Source organism: Pleurodeles waltl, chromosome 5 (assembly GCF_031143425.1).
Source record: "Pleurodeles waltl isolate 20211129_DDA chromosome 5, aPleWal1.hap1.20221129, whole genome shotgun sequence".
Classification (NCBI taxonomy): Eukaryota; Metazoa; Chordata; class Amphibia; order Caudata; family Salamandridae; genus Pleurodeles; species Pleurodeles waltl.
The window spans coordinates 1077194168-1077216404 of NC_090444.1; the positions used below are offsets into that span (position 1 = coordinate 1077194168).

A 22237-nucleotide genomic window follows, 5' to 3' on the forward strand; every position below is an offset into this window, starting at 1 on the left:
TGGATGATAACGTAGAAAAATAAAAAGCTGAATTAAAATGAATACCCATCGATTCCATTAAAATTGTTAGATAGAAAAGCTATCCACAGGTCCTTTTCTGACAGGCATTGAAGGCCAGGAAAACCAGTCATAAGTAAGATCAGTTCTTAAAAGTGAGGTTCAGCTTGGGAAATGGTAATAACTAAACAATTAGTTTAAAAGTTAACCAGACACTGCACTTCTGTTATTTCTAAACATTAGAAATAACATATGTTACTATTACCTAATTTATGGTGCTCAAATTACTGTGCTCAGAATGGTAGAATAAGAACTCCCAAGTACACTGCATTTTGTCAGGAAGATTTCTTTAGCTCCCTGAGCTGTTCTATGGGTAGTAGGCATTTTCAGGCATAGCCTGACATTTGATTGCGTCTTCCACAGACCCCTAGACCCTTTTAGGGGCATGACCCTAAAAAGGAGCCAGAAAACCAGACTGCCTTAGGTTTTCTCACCTCCTCTTCACCCAAATCTTCTCAGTGCTCTCCTTGTCACATTTTAATAATCTGTCCTTGCCCTCCTCTTCCTATATCTTGCCCCCCAGCCACCCCTCTATCGTTCAGGTCTTCACATTTCCTGCCCACCTTGTTTGTAAGCCCCGCTTGTTATTTCCCTTCACTCCTTTCCTCTCCTCACCACTCTCTTTTCCCTACTCCTCGCCTCTCTGACATCTTTTTTACCCTCTTTTCTTCCTCTTTCTGTTCTTTTGCCATTGTTTATTTTAGCTTTTTCTAGCTCTAGTACCTTTCTTCTCTTCTTTACCTTCTTTTTTTTTCCTGTCCTTTTACTGCTTCTCTCTTTCCCTTGTGAATGCTTGCGTTGTATCGTCCACTCAGCACACATCCTTTCCCAGGTTTTCTTGCGGACTTTTCTCCTCTTCCTGCCTTCAGTTTCTCTATCTCAGTCGCCCTCTTTCTTTCCAGTATTGCCAATGCTGCACCTCCTATTCTTTCTACCTCTCCTCCTCTCCCTTCCTCTTCGCCTCGTAGCCCTCTTCTGTCAGATGATCTTCAACCTTCCTCCTCTCCTAAAGGATGACTGGCTCACAGACCCTCATGACGGAAGGAGCATCAGGTCATTTAATGAAAAGCCAATGATGGTAGCAAAGGGTCAGTTTACATGTTAGAGCTTCACACTAGGCTTGACATGTAAACGATTATGACCCAGCACAGCCAAACAGGCAACGACAGGTCAGAGCGGGGCACCTTTGCCGATTGACAGGGAGGAGATGTGATGTGTGTGCCATGACTATCTGTCCTGGGACAGCAGCTGCACATGATCTTTACTGGAGCTTCATGAACTATGCAACGGGGAGGAACACAATGTGGCACAGTTGACTAAACAATGGAGCACAAAAAGGCAAATTATGTGACGTAATGCGGCACATGTTGTGATAGTATTATTTGATTATTTTCTATTTTCTTTCTACACAAAACAAGACAGCCTGTGCAAAAATGTCACCTCATTCATACCAGTTTAACACCCAAAACAGCAATAAGCAATTGAACTATAACCAGTTAACCTTTGCAAAGAACTATACACCGCAGGGGGATGCATGTTGCCACATTTTTAGTGACTTGATTCATTTGAGCTGGAAACAAGTTTTTTTGTTGTTAAACTTTACAATTTACGTCCGACTATGTATTATATGACAAATCTATAATCATGCGGAAAGCGATGTGGCAGTAGAATCGCATAATTCATATGAATCAACATTTAGATTTTTCCTGACAGGTTACAGCGATCCAGGGGCTTCAGGGCCACTCCCCACCAATGTTCCCTCTAATTTTTTTCCACTGTGTGCAGCAGTGTGCGGTCTCTGTGCGCTGCAGCCAAGGATACGTGCGCCAAGAAATTGACCATTCACGCGCGCGCAGCGCATAACTAGCCAATATCTTTGGCATTAGCCCCTCCATACCACTAAAGCAAAAAAGGGATATCATTGCTCCATGCAATAGGGCATCAAGGCAGTTTTGTGACCTGGTTGCACACCCCAAGGACATGACCTGTTAGGGGAGCACGTATATTGCTATAAAAGGCTTATTTAGGCTTAGAAAGTGATAACGCATATAAACTACCACAAAGTATAGGAATGGTGGAACATTTGATAACAGCACATTTTCTACTGTTCTGAAGCATTTCCTAGCTCATTAACCATTAATTTCCAAAACAAATATCACTTGCCCGCTTGTATGCTAAAGCACGCCAAATGATGTTTAAAACACTCCCCGCGGTATTTAAAAGCTGTTTTCATTGACTTTAATCCAGATTCAAATATAAGCATTATCTGCCTTAGGGGAGCACGTACATCGCTCAAAAAGGCTTATTTAAGCTTAGAAAGTGATAAAGCATATAAACTACCACAAAGTATAGGAATGGTGGAACATTTGATAACAGCACATTTTCTACTGTTCTGAAGCATTTCCTAGCTCATGAACCATTGATTTTCAAGACAAATATCACTTGCCCGCTTGTATGCTAAAGCACGCCAAATGATGTTTAAAACACTCCCCGCGGTATTTAAAAGCTGTTTTCATTGACTTTAATCCAGATTCAAATATGAGCATTATCTGCCTTAGGGGAGCACGTATATCGCTCAAAAAGGCTTATTTAAGCTTAGAAAGTGATAACGCATATAAACTACCACAAAGTATAGGAATGATGGAACATTTGATAACAGCGCATTTTCGACTGTTCTGAAGCATTTCCTAGCTCATTAACCATTAATTTCCAAGACAAATATCACTTGCTCGCTTGTATGCTAAAGTACGCCAAATTATGTTTAAAACACTCCCCGCGGCATTTAAACGCTGTTTTCATTGACTTCAATCCAGATTCAAATATGAGCATTATCTGCCTTAGGGGAGCACGTATATCGCTCTAAAAGGCTTATCTAGGCTTAGAAAGTGATAACGCATATAAACTACCACAAAGTATAGGAATGGTGGAACATTTGATAACAGCACAACGTGTGCGCTTGCCAAAGGGGCCTGCGCGATGGGGGAAGGAAAGGTGCTCGCGCGCCTTACAGGGAACATTGCTCCCCACCCCGCACGTTACTACAACTTTCCCATATTATTCCGTTGTAGAGTGAAAGAGAAAACACAGGCGTAAGAAATCTAGTCTGCACAAGAGGAGAAGGCATATATTAAAATGCTTCTTTAAATGTTTTATTGACTTTTACAGTGACTTTCGAACCATGGAGCTTTAACTGCTTTTCACACCAGAGCCCAGCAGCCGGGGGGTGGAGGGGAGAACTAGACTCCCTAGCCTAAGGCCTATGAATATCTATGCCTCAGGGAGCCCCCCCCCCACCCCACCCCCACCCCCATCACATCCTGCAGCAGGGGATGCATGATTTTGTGTTCAAGATGTTCCAAAGCCTGCTTGGCAGTATGCTGTGCTACAGTACACCATCATAATCATGTGCCTCAAAACTTTCGAAATGAGATTTGAGCCAGTTTATCAAAATGTTGCTGATGCTGCTGTGCTTTTACAAATGCTTCAATGTGTTTCATAGTCAAAGGGTTCCACGAGTGGTTATCGACCACTCTAGTCTGGACGAATGTACATCGAGGACGCCAAGAGAATGCCCAGACCCAGAATGCACACGCACTTGGGAAACTGAGCAACTGCAATTGCTTTCATTTCTTGGCACATTAAAAAGTGGGTAACTAAATCAATGAAACTTTCATTTAATTAAATTCACTAAGCAGAAGCAATGTGGGATCCACTCTCAACTATATCATTAGCAAACGAGTCCTGATTCCTAGGTGCTCATCACTGAGCTCATTAACACAGCAACTAGTGCACTTTGTTGCATGACGTGAAGCTGTTTTCAGCCACAATGCTGTGGTCTACGTGTCGGTCGTAGTTTTGACTCTTGCTCTCAGCAAGACTGCGGATTTAGGATGACAGTACCTAAGTTTGTAGGCGACTATGCCAATCCTGCAACAAAACGCAACTGTCGTCCCAACCCTTCCGGCTCACAAGCAGCACCTCACCTAAACCCCAAATGGTTAGAGATGATTTGTGGCAGTCTTTACGCATGGACTCAAATGCATGATATCTCAGGGGATATCATGGTTAAAAGTAGAGTACCCCTTTCTCACAACAACAACAAGTCTCAAGCACACAGGCAAAGAGGAAGATGCAGTAAAAGGTTCAATAATATTTATTTCATCAAAAACTGCAATCTACAATAAGTTACATGGGCTGCAATGATTTGGATAATGAACAATGCAAGAAACAGAATGGAAAAGACTAGAGTCATTGATACAAAGACCCCCACCATCTCGCAATATCATTCTATCTCAAGAAATGTGGGATATGTCCTAATACCCCGGTCGGTAGGCCTAACCTCTAACCCAGAAGAGAGCTAGGTGTGTTAAACCTCAATCTGCCAATGCCATATCCACGAAAAGAGCCCCTAACCCTTCTTACCTTGGAATGAGGTCTCTAGCTCAGACTCCGCAGGAACACGAAGACTGGGTCAGTGTCAAGGTGACGTGCTGCAGCGAAAGCAGCGATGGCATCTGGTCAGAATCCCTCGATCTATCTGATAGAGTGAGGAGTATATATACAGATCTGACTAGACCCCTGACGTAGGTTAGTTCCCAAACAATAGATAAGGCGTGCTTGGGACGGTAATTAGTATAAACCATTCCCTCAAAGTGTGAAGAGGGAAAGCACCTAACACGGACACCTTCAGTTTGTTTGTATCTGTCGCCTGGTCTTGACACCTTAGCGCAGTGGTACTGATGAGGAAAATCAAAACATGGGCCTAAGTCAAAACAAGGAAGCCACCTTAAAAGAATTCATTTAATAAATGCGCTAAAACTGAGCAGTCTAAGTAGGCTAAAAGTCACTAGGTAACGGGGGCACGAGTTCCGCAAGCCAACGGCTAAGCTAACTCCTGTATCCCTACTAAAACAAACTAGGATTCACTACATGTGCACCTGTGAAAATGTCAGGATGGTACTGCAACACTGATTCCAGTGCTTAATTTGAACCAATTCATGCAGGCGGGGCCCACCATAACTCTTCTTAAATTAGCCAGAAGAGAGAGAAAGGCAGATAAAGAGGGAATAAAGTAGGAAAAGAATGATGGAGAAGTGGTGACAAGGGGGAAAGAAGAGATGAAAAGTAACCTGCAAGAGAAAAAAACGGCCAGGAAGTGTAGGGTAGTGGACGAAAGAGGCATGAAGTCGAATCAAGACTAGGCAGCTTGTTATTCGGCAATACCAAAAGCCATCTGTGGGCTGAAGGCTGTGGGCTTCTGAGGAAAAACTTAAAACACCAGCACCTATTATTTTACAGATTAAACTTACTGACCGACTCAGCTTAAATACAGAAGTGCAATGGCTCTGTAAATGGAATAGCTCCTGCATACCCAAAAGTGAACACTTGGACTGGATCATCCTGCTCCTTTGGATACTGGAGGTTGCAATAAACCCAAAAACTATATTGATGGCATCAACAACCCTAAGGTCATAAAGTTATGTTCTTTTGCCTTTAGGAGCATGTGAATTTAGTCGAGAAGTCATTGGGTGGCCCCCATGTCTAAAAGAAGAAACCTTAAAGTTTGCCAACTCTAAAAAATGTTGGTCTTCAATTATATGTTTTTGGAGGGCAATGAGGCTCCTTAGCATGAATCAGCTGGTTTTCAGCACTGTGTAACCCATGATGTTTTAATATTTGTTTGGAACGCTTGCTCTGCTATCACATTTGATAATATAGACAGCGTGCTCCAACAAATATGGTGTTACAGATAATGAGGCTTGGAGGAGAAGTCCCCGAGTTGGTTTTAATATTTTTGTGACTATACAAAACACTTGGGTTTCCGTGGCCATTTCAAGGACTCCACCCTTAACTCTACATGTTCAGAGTCCCTCAGGGATCCATGTTGTCTTCAGTAGTTTTAAACATGTACATGGATCTACTCGAAGAACTGGTCACACAGCATGCAGTCACCATGAACTGATATTTCAGTGATGCATGATGCACACATGCTTTTGGGGTGCATGATCTACTTAAACTCAAACACCGATATGACAACAATTAAAACATATATATCTTGCTGGTACTGTACACTTAGTTACAAGATCAAAAATGTTGGTTGTTTACTTCCCCCGAGGAGGTAAACATTTCTTTCTAGATGTGGATGCCTGAACTTGCAGTGAAAATCTCCGTCTAATTCCAAATCTCTCAGTCGCAATACCACATAACTTCAGACTTCTACTTAGAACTACAGATCACAAGCACATTTAGCCATTTACAAAATTAATATTTTCAGGTAAGGAAAACATACATTATCTGACTTTAGGACTGCATTAAGGCAGTCCTGAAGCAGCTTCTTATATGCACATTGGCCACCCTGAAGGGCAGGTTCCTTCCATGCCCTTGAGAAAATATCCATGAGTAACTATTTTTGTGAGGGGAAGGATGTGCTATCAGGTAGCTTTTGTCTTTGAAGAAGCCGTGTGAGAGTAATTGCATCACTCCCTTTACTTTTTAATGTGTGGGCATGCTTAAACCATGCTATTCTCTTTCACATCTTACGTGATATTATTCTGCCTTATTTTCATCAGAATGGTGCATATTCGTCATCTACAGTAGGAATGTGCATTGGGCTCCATCTTTGATTTTAATGAGAAGACCCACCCAAGTGTGCACTAGTGATTCTTATCCATGTCTACCTCTGTGCTTAATCAATGCCTTACTGGCTTTAGCTCGGCTTTGCTCAGGCCCCTTTTTTGGCCTAAACCCCCTTTGAATCGTGTTGTCTTCCGGATTCTATTGCACCCAATCTGGTGCAACCCACTACTCCTACATCTTAAAAGAAGGCCTCTGATAACTTGAGAAGAGAGAGGGGCACAAAACATGAATGCGTTCTCAATTTGTGAAATATCAGTAGCCATTGCACAAAAGCAAGCTGCTACAAATCGTGCACACGCTGATTGTGTTGGTAATAAGGGGGCAGAGATCCATAACAGGCTGAGAGAAGACAACCAAGATTATTAGGATATACTCTGGTTGGATAAAAGCGGCAGTGTGGCAAACGATTCTTAAGGCAATTGGGGAAATGGCCACATTTCTCTCACAAGTATGGGCTTCTTTATATAAGGGTAAGCAACACTATGAGAAGATGGGCACACCGAGAGGGATCCATGTTGGATTCAAAAACGAATGTACCCTGCTGCAAAAAAAGTTTACCATTGAATATGTCTGCCGTGTTAAGACACAAAGAGCCTTGAGAAGATGGTGAAGAAGGTGGTATTTCTACAAGGCAGAAAGAAGATCTGTTCAATTTGGCTTTCCTGGTGTACCTTTTCAAGTCATTGCCTTACTTGTAACGTACCCATCTCCGGAGCTAAGACAACGAGTTGAAAAAAACTTCTGCCTTATCCAATAACTTGCACCTGTGTTTACATACATTGGCCAACATCGTCCGCTATCATTGCCTTCCTTCGCATGTGCACACACACAACCACATACAAAGTGCACACCCATGTGCGAACATGTGAACAATGGTTGTAGGTGAAAATATAAATTAAGCTTAATATCTCGCCAGGATCCAGGTCTGTTGTGTTAATGTGTTAAGAAATTCAGCAACTGGTCTGATTCTAAATTCTGAAGACATACTTATCAATAAATATACAATGGGGGATGTTTGGGTTATGTGCTACCTCAATGTATTTAATAGCTGAGGGAGTCTGTGAAATTAAACTAAACTAAACTTTTTAACCACAGCTAACAATGTATGTTGATAACTGTGTTTAAATGTAACGTATGCAGGTTTTTCTGGGACTGTGGCGCTTGTTGTATCTAATTGCTTTGTAGTTCACCTTTCGAACCATCTAGCCAGCAGAAGCGAGATGCTGAAGCAGAGCCGAGTCCTTCTTCATAGACTAAATGTGAAGGAAATCCTATAATCAAGTTACACTTAATCCAATTACAGGAAAACGCCACAATTTGATTTAGGGAATATCGGGGACAACAAACAAATTATAATTCTCTTGAGGTTAGCGGTGTTAGATTTGATTTGCACTGAAGTAAGTCAGCTCACGATTAGCTAACATGGCTGAGGGTTGGAGCGATGGTAATGTCATTAATGTCGAACACATCTATGAGTAGCTATTCCTGTAAAAGTTACTGCAAAATACATACAGATAATTAGGAGTAAGACAATAATGGAAGAACACCACACCTGAAAACACTGCTGTCTTTTTTCATGAGTAGTAGTTAATAATTTAGAAAAACAAAACAAAACAATGACCTTTCAATTCCTAGCTCATCTGATTACAAATTCAAACTCTCATTCTGCTCAATACCTTTTATTTAAAAGTTTGCTCATGTAAGGAAGTGCCTCCTTGGCATGGTTACCCCCTAACTTTTTGCCTTTGCTGATGCTAAGTTATGATTTGAAAGTGTGCTGGGACCCTGCTAACCAGGCCCCAGCACCATTGTTCTTTCCTTAAACTGTACCTTTGTTTCCACAATTGGCACAAGCCTGGCACTCAGGCATGTCCCTTGTAACTGGTACCCCTGGTACTAAGGGCCCTGATGCCAGGGAAGGTCTCTATGGGCTGCAGCATGTCTTATGCCACCCTGGGGACCCCTCACTCAGCACTGCCTCACAGCTTGTGTGTGCTGGTGGGGAGAAAATGACTAAGTCGACATGGCACTCCCCTCAGAGTGCCATGCCAACCTCACACTGCCTGTAGCATAGGTAAGTCACCCCTCTAGCAGGCCTTACAGAGACCTAAGGCAGGGTGCACTATACCACAGGTGAGGGCATATGTGCATGAGCACTATGCCCCTACAGTGTCTAAGCAAAACCTTAGACATTGTAAGTGCAGGGTAGCCATAAGAGTATATGGTCTGGGAGTTTGTCAGACACGAACTCCACAGTTCCATAATGGCTACACTGAAAACTGGGAAGTTTGGTATCAAACTTCTCAGCACAATAAATGCACACTGATGCCAGTGTGCAATTTATTGTAACATACACCCAGAGGGCATCTTAGAGATGCCCCCTGAATACCTACCCGACTTCTAGTGTAGGCTGACCAGTTTCTGCCAGCCTGCCAAACACCAGACATGTTGCTGGCCACATGGGGAGAGTGCCTTTGTCACTGTGGCCAGGAACAAAGCCTGTACTGGGTGGAGGTGCTTCTCACCTCCCCCTGCAGGAACTGTAACACCTGGTGGTGAGCCTCAGAAGCTCACCCCTTTTATTACAGCGCCCCAGGGCATCCCAGCTAGTGGAGATGTCCGACCCACCGGCCACTGCCCCCACTTTTGGCGGCAAGGCTGGAGGAGATAATGAGAAAAACAAGGAGGAGTCACCCACCAGTCAGGACAGCCCCTAAGGTGTCCTGAGCTGAGGTGACCCCTGTCTTGAGAAATCCTCCATCTTGAGTTTGGAGGATTCCCCCAATAGGATTAGGGATGTGCCCCCCTCCCCACAGGGAAGAGGCACAAAGAGGGTGTAGCCACCCTCAAGGACAGTAGCCATTGCCTAACCACACCCTAAATTCAGTATTTAGGGGCTCCCCAGATCCCAGGAAATCAGATTCCTGCAACCTGAAGAAACAAGAAGGACTGCTGACCTACAAGTCTGCAGAGAAGGAGGAAGGCGACAACTGCTTTGGCCCCAGCCCCGCCTGCCTGTCTCCAACTTCGAAAACCTGCTCCAGCGAAGAAACAGTCTCAGAGGACTGCCCTGGACTAAAGGACTAAAGGACCAAGAAACTCCCCAGCGGCCCTGTTCCAATCCAGCTACTTCTTTGCAACAAAGAAGAAACTTTCAAAGACTGCACATTTCCCCCTGGAAGCGTGAGACTTCACACTCTGGACCAGACACTCCCGGCTCGGGATTCAGAGAACCAACACCTCAGGGAGAACTCCCCGGCGACTGCGAGCCCGTGAGTAACCAGAGACGACCCCCCTGAACCCCCACAGCGACGCCTGCAGAGAGAATCCAGAGGCTCCCCCTGACCGCGACTGCCTGTAACAAGGGACCCGTTGCCTGGAACCAACACTGCACCCACAGCCCCCAGGACCTGAAGGAACCGAACTTCAACGCAGGAGTGACCCTCAGGCGACCCTCTGCCTTGCCCAGCTGGTGGTTGAAACCTATACAAAACCCGACACCTGCTTTGCACACTGCATCCGGCCACCCCTGTGCCGCTGAGGGTGTGTTTTGTGTGCCTACTTGTGTCCCCCCCGAGTGCTCTACAAAACCCCCCTGGTCTGCCCCCAGAGGACGCAGGTACTTACCTGCTGGCAGACTGGAACCAGAGCACCCCTGTTCTCCATAGGCGCCTATGTGTTTTGGGCACCTCTTTGACCTCTGCACCTGACCGGCCCTGAGCTGCTGGTGTAGTAACTTTGGGGTTGCCTTGAATTCCCAACGGTGGGCTGCCTATGCCCCAGAACTGAGACTTGTAAGTGTTTTACTTACCTCCTAATCTAATCTTTACTTACCTCCCCCAGGAACTGTTCATTTTTGCACTGTGTCCACTTTGAAAATAGCTTATTGCCATTTTTACAAAGACTGTATATTATATTGCTTTCTTTCAAAGTTTCTAAAGTAACTAAGTGAAGTATCTTGCATTTAAAGTGTTTAATGTAAATCTTGACCCTGTGGTTCTTAAAATAAACTAAGAAAATATATTTTTCAATATAAAAACCTATTGGCCTGGAGTAAGTCTTTGAGTATGTGTTCCTCATTTATTGCCTGTGTGTGTACAACAAATGCTTGACACTACCCTCTGATAAGCCTACTGCTCGACCACACTACCAGAAAATAGAGCATAAGAATTATCTACTTTTGCCACTATCTTACCTCCAAGGGGAACCCTTGGACTCTGTGCACACTATTCCTTACTTTGAAATAGTATATACAGAACCAACTTCCTACAGCTCATGTTTCTGATTTACAGCAAGGTTACGTTTTTGACCTTCGAGGTTGGTAGCTATGACTTGTTGTCATAACCTCTCTGATATGACCTGAATAAAGCAGAGTTAGAAAGATTCAGGAAGAGCAGCATGTTGTTGGTGAACGGACAGAGATGAAAGATGTAGTAGACATTACACTGGAGTACCAGGAAGCAGCTGAAGAAGGCAAAGTTTTTTTTTTTTTTAACAGGGAACCTCTTGTAGAACAATTGTGTTGCTTAAGCGTTTGGATAATAAATTCCCAGAGAAGCACTAGACAGATGAGAAAATAGCACCTTATCTGCTGAATATTTCGTCCAAGAATAAGAAAAAAGCAGAAGGTGGAGTAGACCTCATTAACTCATCAATATTCTGGAGAAAACTGGATTGAGATGTACCCTTTTCTCTCAAGGTAACAAGATCAGGCAAACAAGGAAGATAATCTGCTGAACAGGTTGACATTTTTAGTATGTTGAAAATAACTAACTTGCATATTAATACTCTTGCCAAGATGACCACTGGATCTGAGGTTTATGAGAAAACTACAATGGACATGAAGAATCTGAACAGCTCTTTCAGGGTGACTGATCAACCCATAGATCAGACAGACCTAGTTGTAGAGTCAAGAGGTTGCTTGCATTCTGTTACCAATAATTAAAGATGATTTTTCTTCTCAGTATCAGAGAAGACATTTTCTGCTCTTTCTATTAGGAAAGGGATTCAGGTTGCTATTGATCAGTATCTCTAAAGGATTGGGTTGAAAGTTGATTGAGTGCAGAGTGCCTCGTTCCCGTACACAGTCAGAATCACCCCTGCATAGCACCAAAAGTAACACATTAGGGGTTAAAGTATATTCTCGTTCTTCAGCCTGGCACTTTCAATCCAGAAGTACTAATGGATTAGTTATTTGAGAAGGCAAGCTGCAAGACCTAGAAGCAGAGTGTTCTGGAGCCAGGGGTAGTGACCCTTACAAGGTTGCAGAAGGACGCTTCCTGATGTTGTGCAGCACCACCTTACCAAGATCGAATTGCCTGCATCCTAATCCAAAATCTACTGTAGTTCTAAATGGATAGGAGCCAATTAAATGACCTAGATGCCGTGCTTTCGAAATAAGGAGAGGAACTTAATGAGTACAGATTTCAAGATAGACGGCATAAGCCTTGCTGTAGGTCAGCAGCAGAAAACTATTTTCAGCAATTAAAAATATCACTTGACACCGGCCGTCCACCCTAAGCAGCAAGAGTGCTTAAGTAAATTTTTTCAAGCCAATTATGTCAAAAATATGTCACCAAGAAAAAGTACACCATAATCTTTGCCCACAGGGGAAAACTAAACTTACAAAGCAATTCATGCATCTGGTTCACTCAAAAAAGTATGACCTTGGCGAGGGTGGTTGGTGATGCATAGGAGGGGGAGTGCCAGGACATGTGGATGCATGTACAAAATCAGGTGAATGCTTCATAAATTTAAGAGTCGCATTTTCTTGAAACACGTTAACAGGAAAGCATCCCAACCTAATGAGGATGGAAAACTGGACTTGACAGTAACAGTCTAATGAATGTGCGATACTGTTATTCTAACTGAACTCACATGCACATCCTTATTCTAAACAGTCGAGGCAAGGTTGAAGAACTTTTTTTTTTAGCAGTATCACCTAAATCGGGAATAGGGCACAGAAAGCTTTGTGAAGCATGCCCTGAGCGACTTCAGCTCCTTGTCTTCGCATTACGATTTTAACTACTCTTGGCCCTATCAAAATGCAAAGCTTTACTTTAGATGACAGTCAATTTTTAAAAGTTATAGAAAATGTTGAAAAAGCTATTATAATTACATAATCATCCACATCCTCAATAAGGGCCCTCGCTGCAGCAGCTAGGGACCCCTAAATTACTGTACACTATGAAGCAGTGGCCCTTCCTTTTGGGCGGAGGAGCACACCCTCCCTGCTGCAAGAACAGCAAAGGTGATAAATAAAATGGTAATAAAATGAGTTTATTACCATTTTATTTTTCACTGCTCCCAGCCTGAGACAACATTGGGGGTGAGGCCACTCCTGCTGACTGGCAGCAGGGGAATGATGTTCACTCCTGTTTAGAGTGTGCACGTCACATTGTCGGAGTCTTTTGCGACGCCAGCCTGTCATGCACACTTTAAACCTCTCCACCCAGCTGTCTTAGACAACTCGTGGAGACAGGCACAGGCCCCCAGTGCCTGAGGAAGTGCTGAGGCAGCCCACTCCAACCAATCCTGGTGCTGCTCTCATGATGTTTAAAATCAGAACAGAGTCTGGATTGGTGTGGAGTATTGCTTCAGACCTGCACTGAAGGACTGGAAGCACGAGAACTGGAGAGGGCGAGCCAGAGCATACAGTGGAGTCAATTTTATTTTTATATTTATGACCCACTGACAAGCTCTGTAAGAAACTCTCACTGTCTTCAGCCTCAAAGCCAGAGCTCTCAGTCGCCAGAGCTCTCAGTCGTGGATCGTTATAAACACTGTCTATAACGAGCCATGACCAAGAACTTTGGCGTTGACCTTAAAGGCATTGCTGTCATTGGGTCAAATAACTGACGTGCTTGCCCCATCAAATATTCAGGGTACCAGCCGCCACTTGACACTTTGGGCCCTCTAACATTTTGTGATGCTCCATTTAAACCTTTGGCATTTTCAGGCAAGGATGCAAGATATACAACTGTTAACATTCCTGGGGCTAAGTAGACTGAGAAAAGCAAACACAAACCAAAGAAGCAGAAAGAAATCACCCTTTGTCACGGTTTCATTATCTTACATCGGAGCACCACTAGCTACTTTTATTATATGTTGTATATACTACATTTATTTGTGTTTCCAGTTAAACGTACAGATAATTTTAGTATTTTCGATAACTGATCTAAAAAAACAAAAAACAGCTAATGTTGCCATTTTGGGATGCTTCCTATGTATCTGATTGGACTGGGAAGCATGAACATTAAAGGAAATGTGCTGTGGGATCCATCACCTAAGTGCAGATATTGTACACTTTATGAACAACACAGGGAATCCCACAGTGAAGAAAAGCTAGACTGAGAAGAGCAAGCAGAAACTAAAGAAACAAAATGAAACATTTGTTTTAATTTAGAAAAGAAAAAAGGAGAGCTGTATACTTGCTAAGCGTATTAAACGAAGCCAATTGCACAGACTTGCTATGCATTTGTGCTACTTTGGATTAACTGGTTTGGAAAACGTTCTTGGGTCACTAATCAAAATATATGATGCTGATTAAGTCTACAAAGCCCTGCTGGTATTGGCAAACACAATACCTACTCCTTTTGTAAATTTCATTCATGCCACTAGCTTCTTGCTTTCATCATTAATACATCCAAACATAGGGATTTATTTATAGTTTGGCAGATGTGGATTTCTAACAAAAAGAGGCAGATGTCCATTCCAACCTATTTTGCACTACAGTTGGGCAGGCAGGATATAAATCGCTTTTTGGCAGAACCTTGGAAACCACTAAATCCTAAATAAGGCGGTAATCTGGATTTCCCTACACTGGCGTGGGTTCTAATCAGTAAATGGGTAACACAAAAAGAGTGACCCTTCCCACACTTTTGTCACGTTCCCAAAACATAGATAAAATGTAAGCAAATAGAGTAAACCTATGTAACTAATGCACACAGACATTGTCATGTGTACACTTCATATATGGCTGATGAGTTGAAAAAAAAAGTAGCAATTTACCGCAGTAAAAAATACAATAACAGTCGTGAAATGATGAAGGATAATACACGTTGTGATGACTGAGCGCATGAATGACTAGTTGCCCCGTCCATCAAATACGCAATAAAAGCTGTACTTATCGAATTAAAGCAGGACAGATGGAGGGGAGCTGGGGTGACAAGTGCTTTGCGCTGGGAGTGTCTAACAAAGAAGACTTGCCTTTTGCAAAATTCAAATGACATCAAAACAAGGCACTGTAATGTATTCAGAAGACTGTTGCAAAACTTTACCATGCAATTACTAGAAGATTATAGAACTGCCTCAGTGCTTCTGCACAGTGCTTAATAAGCCGTACGTGTGAGGAGTCATAAATGAAACAGCTAATATTTCCGAGTCTCAGGAGGGGGAGAGGAGGTGGTTACATTATTTTGAGCTCCTAACGGATTTGGGGTTGTCTGTGCCTTGAATCCTAACTACATCAACAACGAGCCCTAACGCAACTTTCTTCCTTGTTGCTTTCAAGGGGGTTATAATTTTTCCAAAGACAAAATGTCGGCCGAGCCAGCTCACCATTCATATTTTTGAAGATGTTTAGAATAGGGAGGATTTGACGGTAATAGGGCACGAGCGCCTCCCCCACCATGTCTGCGGAAACGACCAGGTGCTGCAGGACTTTCAACGTGGTACAGATGACCTGCCGGTTGCGGATGTTCAACGCATCTGTAAAGGGAAAAAAAAAGAAAAAAGGCAAAGTCATAATTCATGTCCATCAGGGAAGAGAACGGGGCAAGGGGGGAGTAACCTCACACGGACACATTTAATTAAATTGAGCTTTGTTGGGGATTGTTAAAGGGCCTTTGTTAGCCAGGCTTTAAAAAATCCAAAAGACACTGCGGCTGTGATGGTATAAAACACTGCCTTGTCTTCAGTCCCCGGGTTCCCAGAATTTGTGCTGACTCCTCAACCACCCCCCTGGAACACGCCTTGGTTATTCCTTCTTGGAGGCCATGTTACTAATCTTTGCCAGAAGAAAGGCCGTGCTAGCCGGTACCAATGGGGTCAGTGGAACCGAGAAGACGCCCAGGGAAAGACGACAACAGATACATTTGGAACTGCAACAATTGGCCTATTTGTAAATTCACAACCATTCAACTCCAAATCCCTGAATTCCATATAAATGGCAAATCCTGTCCCTCGGAGAACCAGCACAAAGGGACGAATGTTTGTGGGAAAGACTGAGAAATAAATCTGTGGGCTGTACTCAAAAGAAAAACACTGCACAGTCAAAAAGTGTGGATTCTTTGTTGCCTACATGAGATTTTTGTGTAGTTGCACATGAATTTTTGTTCTGCCTCCAGTTTTGTAGAGGTTCAAAAAAACTATTTTATCCCAATTGCGTCATTCTCTCTTCTTGCTATTTTTTTTACAACTTCAATGAAAGTTTCATAGAACTTCTAAAAGGGCAAAAATAAAACACAGTATAAATATAACAACTCAAAGATTTCTTCTTTATAATTCATTTTGTTCAGTCCAGGGGCAGTTCACATTTTGCTTCATACTAATTGAGAAACGTAACTATAATTCAAGAAACGAAGGTTTTGTAAAAATGTTGGTTCTATCACATATGGACTTCATTCGCACATAAGCTATGTGTAACAGAACCTTCCACCCACGCCCAATTTATGACAAATACGAACCAAACAATAACTTACATCTTGCTAGCTGTCGAAATCGTTCACTGATAGATAACATGTCATCACCTAAAAACAATACTTTCTATATTTCCCAACTAATGCAAACATTTCTCTCCAGTCGTGGCTCACTCTCTCATCCTATTGTAGTTCAAGTCTGAGATCACAAAATTCACAAAATTCCTGGCTTCACTCTCAATAAAAGGGTGATTGGGACCGGCCTTAGCGCTGGTGGCGCCCTGTGCGAAAATGTTTGTTGGCGCCCTCCAATGACCACCTCTGCCACGGATTCCCTCACTACCACCTACTACAACAGACCCCTTCAGGCTTCATACCCACGCTCTCTCTCAGATGTATTAAATCAGTTTTATAGTACCACTCATAGCAGTGTAGGGTGTCAGGGCACTTTACATTGCACACACATCACACAGGGACAATCATAGGTGTGTAAAGTGGTGTATAGGAAATGTTCCATAAGACAGAGGACTAGAAGGTGTAGCAGTCACGTGCCATTCGTACTGGTAGGCAGAATAGTTTCAGTGCTGGTCCTGGAGAAGAACAAACTCAGAATTTAAAATGCAACACTATGGTTTGTGGTTCTCTTTAATAATAAGAATTGATTTCTACCCAAATGAGCCCGTTTTGCAACTTAAGTATTATGAAAGACTGCATGCATTTGTTTGATGACAGTTAATAGCTTACTGTTCTTTATTAGTATTTTAACCTATAAACTGCAAGTAACAAAAGGACCTCTCTGACAACAGTAGTAACCCACTGACCTATTTGCATTATGTGTACTTAATTTACATGGTACATGTTCTTTGCAGAAGGCATATTAACTCACTAGGCTATCTTGACTAGAAAAAAACTCCATCTCTCTCCAGGCAGAATAGCAATCACCAGTGTTATCTTGACATATTTATTGTCGCCTGACAATGGATGGAGGCAAGGAACACCACAGCAGGTGCTTTTAAAACCACAATACATTTTCAAACAGCGCCCCCACCCGAAGTCAGCACCCGGTGCAGTGGCACCAGTCGCACCACCCTAGAGCCCGCCCAGAGAGTGATCCTGCATTTTCTCATAAACAACGTGGCCAAGAGTGCTAAATTTCAACTAAGATTGTTTAGTGATTCATCCATGAATAAGACCTCAAGAAAGCTGTACATTCCTCATATACACACATTGTATATGCAGATGTGCAGAGTGTAATATGCTGCCTATTGCTATTTAAGAGTGTGGCAAGGGTCCATGAATCTCGAGAGACTAAGCCTCCAGTGACTTATGATGTGCATGCCTCAACTATGCCATTAAACAGCATATTTAATTTCTTTGTGACTCATTGTAAACTTTGGATCCAGACTTTTGCCATGGCTGGATGTTGTCCTCAAGCTTCTTAAATCTATGTTCCCAAAAACTAAAGCAAAAAAAAAATGGAGTTAAGGTTGGCCAATTTGTAATAGTGGTTTCACAATAAAAAGTTCTGAAATACCCATGGTAAGGTGCTACCTTCACATTGTGTCTCAGCCATATAATTTTATGTCAATCTGAAACCCTCAACCATTATTACCTGATAAGCCCTGGCAATGTGTTTCAGAGACTAACGGTTTATGATTATAGGTGTTGAAAGGTAGCATGATAATATTTTTAATGTGACACTATTGACCATATGAAATAGCTCTGTGGGTGGATGATGGTTCGCGTATTGATATATAACAGTGTTGGTGTCCGTTAGTAGATGTATACATATACATTGGTGGATGTTTGGATGTACTGCTCTAGAATTGTAGATGTGCAGGGTATCTGATACTGTTATGTCACCTCTGTCATTACTCAAGTAAGCTTGAAAGGGAGGGGGTGTTTGAGTGAATTATTCAGTGTGTTTGCAAGGATGTAAAACCATGTATGATTGTGTGACTGACATCTTGCTAATACACTGTAGACCATTGGTAAATGGTGGCTGTGTGAGTTTATGATTATTATCTTGGAATATTATAGGGGATGTGTTTCTGTATTATTGTTCTGCGTACTATTGTTGGAGACTGTATGTATGAAGGTAGGTGGTGGCTGTGTGGGTTTATGATAATTATTATCTTGGACTATTATAGTGGGTGTGTTGCTGTATTGTTTTGTGTGCTAGTTTTGGAGACTGTATGAAGTTAGGTGTGTTGGTGTACGACGTGTGTGTGTTTGGGTACAGGATGGCAGCTGGCTACTTATCTTAGTTACAGAGACGTGTTGCTTGTGTATGCCTTGGAAAGTAGCTGTGGTTTACATGCTAAGGGGCCTGCGGTTGTGTACTGGTTTATGTGTGCAAATATAATGATGCTTCTGTGGTTCTACATGATGTTGGGCTGATGGCTGTATGACAGTGTTTTCGTCATCATTGTGGCTGGATATAGGTGGACTGATTAAGTTAAAGAATATATCATGTGTGGGTGCTGGATTTAAATATATATATATATATACACACACACACACACATACACACACTTAATGGTATTTTATATTGTCTCCTTTGTAAGTTTGTGCTTCAGCTAGTGTGTGATGTAACTAATAATGTATGGTAGAGGTGTGACCGTTAAAATAGTTTGATAGGATAGGGACATGAGGTGAAGATCAAACCTAACAGGATCTTTTTTTGTTTTTAAGGTAAGGCCAATATAAAATATTTGCCAACCTTAACTCTTATTTTGTTAGGTAATTCTTTAATGAAATTCTGCAACAAAATAGTTACCTCATGTCACACTCGCACTGTAATAGGTTAACCTGAACTTCTGCTATTACGTGAGTACGCTGAAATCGAGATGTATTGAAGAGACTCAATTATGTTTATAAGTTTGAAAAAGCATGCACGATGGTGTGAGCAAATTCCTGGAGTGACACTGCAGAACACTGGTAAATGCTGGCTGTCTAGGTGTATGATGTTGAGTTTGTTGGCATTTGATGGGGAATTGAGGGTGTGGTGCTGGGTAACTGCATGTACAAATTTGATGTATGATGATGGGTGTGCTACAATAGGATGCTGGCTGTGCGGGCATATAATGTTGTCTCCAAGGACATATTATGATAAGCGTGTGAACGTCGCTGAATGACTGTCTGATAAGTGGTGTGTGGGTGTATATTTTACACACAAATAATAGTTTTTTTCTGCAGTAGTTGCTAATATGGGCATTTGCTGGTGGATGTATACCAGTCCGCCATGACCACTTGTATAAACGTGGCTGGATGACTGTCTGATGGTGCTGAGTGGGCATATCTGAGTGAGTTTTCTATCGTATATGCTGTTGAGTGGGTGGTGTATGTCAGTAGGTGTGTTGCTATAGGATGATAGGTAGACACACTTATAAAGGAGGGCATGATGGAATATTGTAGTGGTTTGTTGGCATATAATGTTGGTTTTGTGGGCGTATATTAGTAGCTTTGTAGATTTATGATGGTGTGTGCAGAAGTATGATGGGTGATGTTTTGGCATGTGATGGTCGTAGTGTAGACATATGATGATGTGTATTTTAGCACATGATGTTGTATGCTGATGTATAATGGGTGGTGTACATGTATGATTTGGTTGTGTGATTATGCTGTGTGTGTCTGCCTAGGATGTTGGTTGCAAGGATGTAAGCTGGTGGACGTGTAGTTGTGGGATGTTGATTGTGTGGACGGATGATATGTATATTGAGGCACGATGGGTGCATTATAACATGATAGAGGGTCTGGCGTAAGATGGTGGAAATGTTAGTGTAGGATATTGATTTTGTTGACATAAGATAATCCATGTAATGTGCTACAATGATGGGAGTGTTTGCATATAATATTGATTTTGTGGCTGTATGGTAGCAGGTGTTGTGGTATCAGATGGCAATTCTGTGGATGTATGATGGTGGAAGATTATGTGTGAAAAAAATTCTTTGTTAGAAGCAAATTTGCTACCTGTCTTCTAAACTCAAATCATGCGCAAACAAATCTTTCACGCTGTTTGATAAATTTATAATAGGACAGCTGCACTATTCAGTGGTGGCACATTCCTCAGTGCAGTAGTCCGCTTCTGCAAACGCACTGCCTCACTGAGCTAATGCAGCTAATTTATTTTGTGGCGAATACAAAAAAAGTAATGGGTGAAATGCTTAAATTAATCTCAACCACTGGTAATTACTCAGGCCGCATCTCCCAGTCCATTGTTTTTTGCCCACTATGCCATTTCCGATAATAATCAGCCATATGCAAATCAACCTTTGTCCTGCTCCAATAGGAATAGTCCAGCTTGAATGGCCATGCCTGGTCCTCTCTGATCTGGACAACAAGAAACCTCAGACTGGTTTCAGCCTATTTGGATCTCGTTAGTACTGTGCAGCTTGGTTCAAATAGTATAATTAGAACGGAACTCACTTCTGAGCATAACCCTCACAATTAGGGTGTTGCACTGAAGAAGACACAAAATGATGGGTAGAATGCTTGAATTAGTCTCAGCCACGGGTAATTAGTTGGTCTGCATTTCAGTGTATCTTTTTTTTTCCCACAATGCCACCTGATATACGAACCCACCACATGCCTCATGCAAATCAGTCCTGCTCCTGTTCCAGCAGGAACAGTCCAGCCTAAAAAGCTCTGCCTGGTCCCCTCTGCATTGGCACACCAGCAACCTCAGATTGGTTTTGGCCAATTGGGGCCTTGTCAGCATGGTTCAGCTTTACTTCAGTAGCAGTGAGCAAGGGGCCCACATCCAGGCACATGTATCAAACTCAAAGTATCACTCTGAGAAATACAAAAAAGTGGACTCTGCTTATACCTCTTTGATGAGACCCAAGCAGGTCAAAATCAGTCTAGGGTTGCTTGTTTTTCCTTTAAGAGGGCTCTGGTCTGGCAGTTTGGGCTGGACTGTTTCTACTGGAGCAGTAACCAAACTGATTTGCAAAATGCTGGTCTCTGTGTAGACTGGCATAGTGAGTAAAAAATGATGGATTGTGATGCAGCCCGAGCTACTGCTAGTGGCTGAGAATAATTCATTCCATCCATCACTTTGCTCTTGTTCCAAGCTAAGGGACAATTTTGCCCAAGATTAGGGCCTGTGTGCACTGCATCCAGATTCAAGCTATACCTTATTGAAAAGACCTAAGTAAGTCAAAACCGGTTTGGGTTGCTTGTGTTCTCCTCGAGGGGACTAGGTCTGGCAGATTAGGCTGGACTTTTTGTATTGGAGCAGGACCAAGAATGATTTGCATATGATTGGTTTCAGTCTAGAGTGGCACAGTGGAGAGAAATAATGGAAACAGATGCAGTCCGAGCAAGTGCCTGTGACTGAGATTAATTCAAGCAGTTGGTCTATCACTTTGTTCTTGTTGCAGTAGATGATTTAAGTGCAACAGGTATGCCAAGACATGGGAACCCACGCTCACTGAGACACAGGACTCAAGCGGTAATTCACTGATGAGACCCAAATCCAGTCTAGGGTTGCTGGTTAGGGACCTGGTCTGGAAATTCGGGCTATACTCTTCGAGTGGAGCAGGAACACTAATGATTTGCATACAAGTGTTTTTTGGCATTGAGAGCAATAACCGAAGACCTGCGGCGCGGCCCAAGCAATTGACAGTAGCTGAGATTAATTTAAGCATAACACCCATTGACTGTTCTTGTTTCGATTTATTGTGGGAGGCACATTTGTGTGAAACAAGCAGTCGAGAATGGGCAGGGTTTGAGATTTTGGAAGTGAAGGCACCTTAAGAATTTCCCCAGAGTCTGCAGTGTGCAGCTGAGCGAATCCTCTGACCAAATCCTGTAGGGAATAAAAGAAAGCATGTGTGCTCTTACCAGCAGGCGCAACCACAGGCAGAAGTCATCTGGTTGGCACTCTAAAAGACACATCTAAT

The 22237-nt window shown here is 42.6% G+C and overlaps 1 protein-coding gene across 1 annotated transcript in view; it reads right to left on the minus strand.

Moving 5' to 3' along the window:
* PACRG (parkin coregulated) overlaps positions 1-22237 on the minus strand; it is a 959338-nt gene that overhangs the window by 329466 nt on the left and 607635 nt on the right. The window contains exon 4 of the mRNA XM_069235296.1: positions 15253-15402. Coding sequence (XP_069091397.1) covers positions 15253-15402 — 150 coding nt within the window. The remainder of the gene's footprint in view (positions 1-15252; positions 15403-22237) is intronic.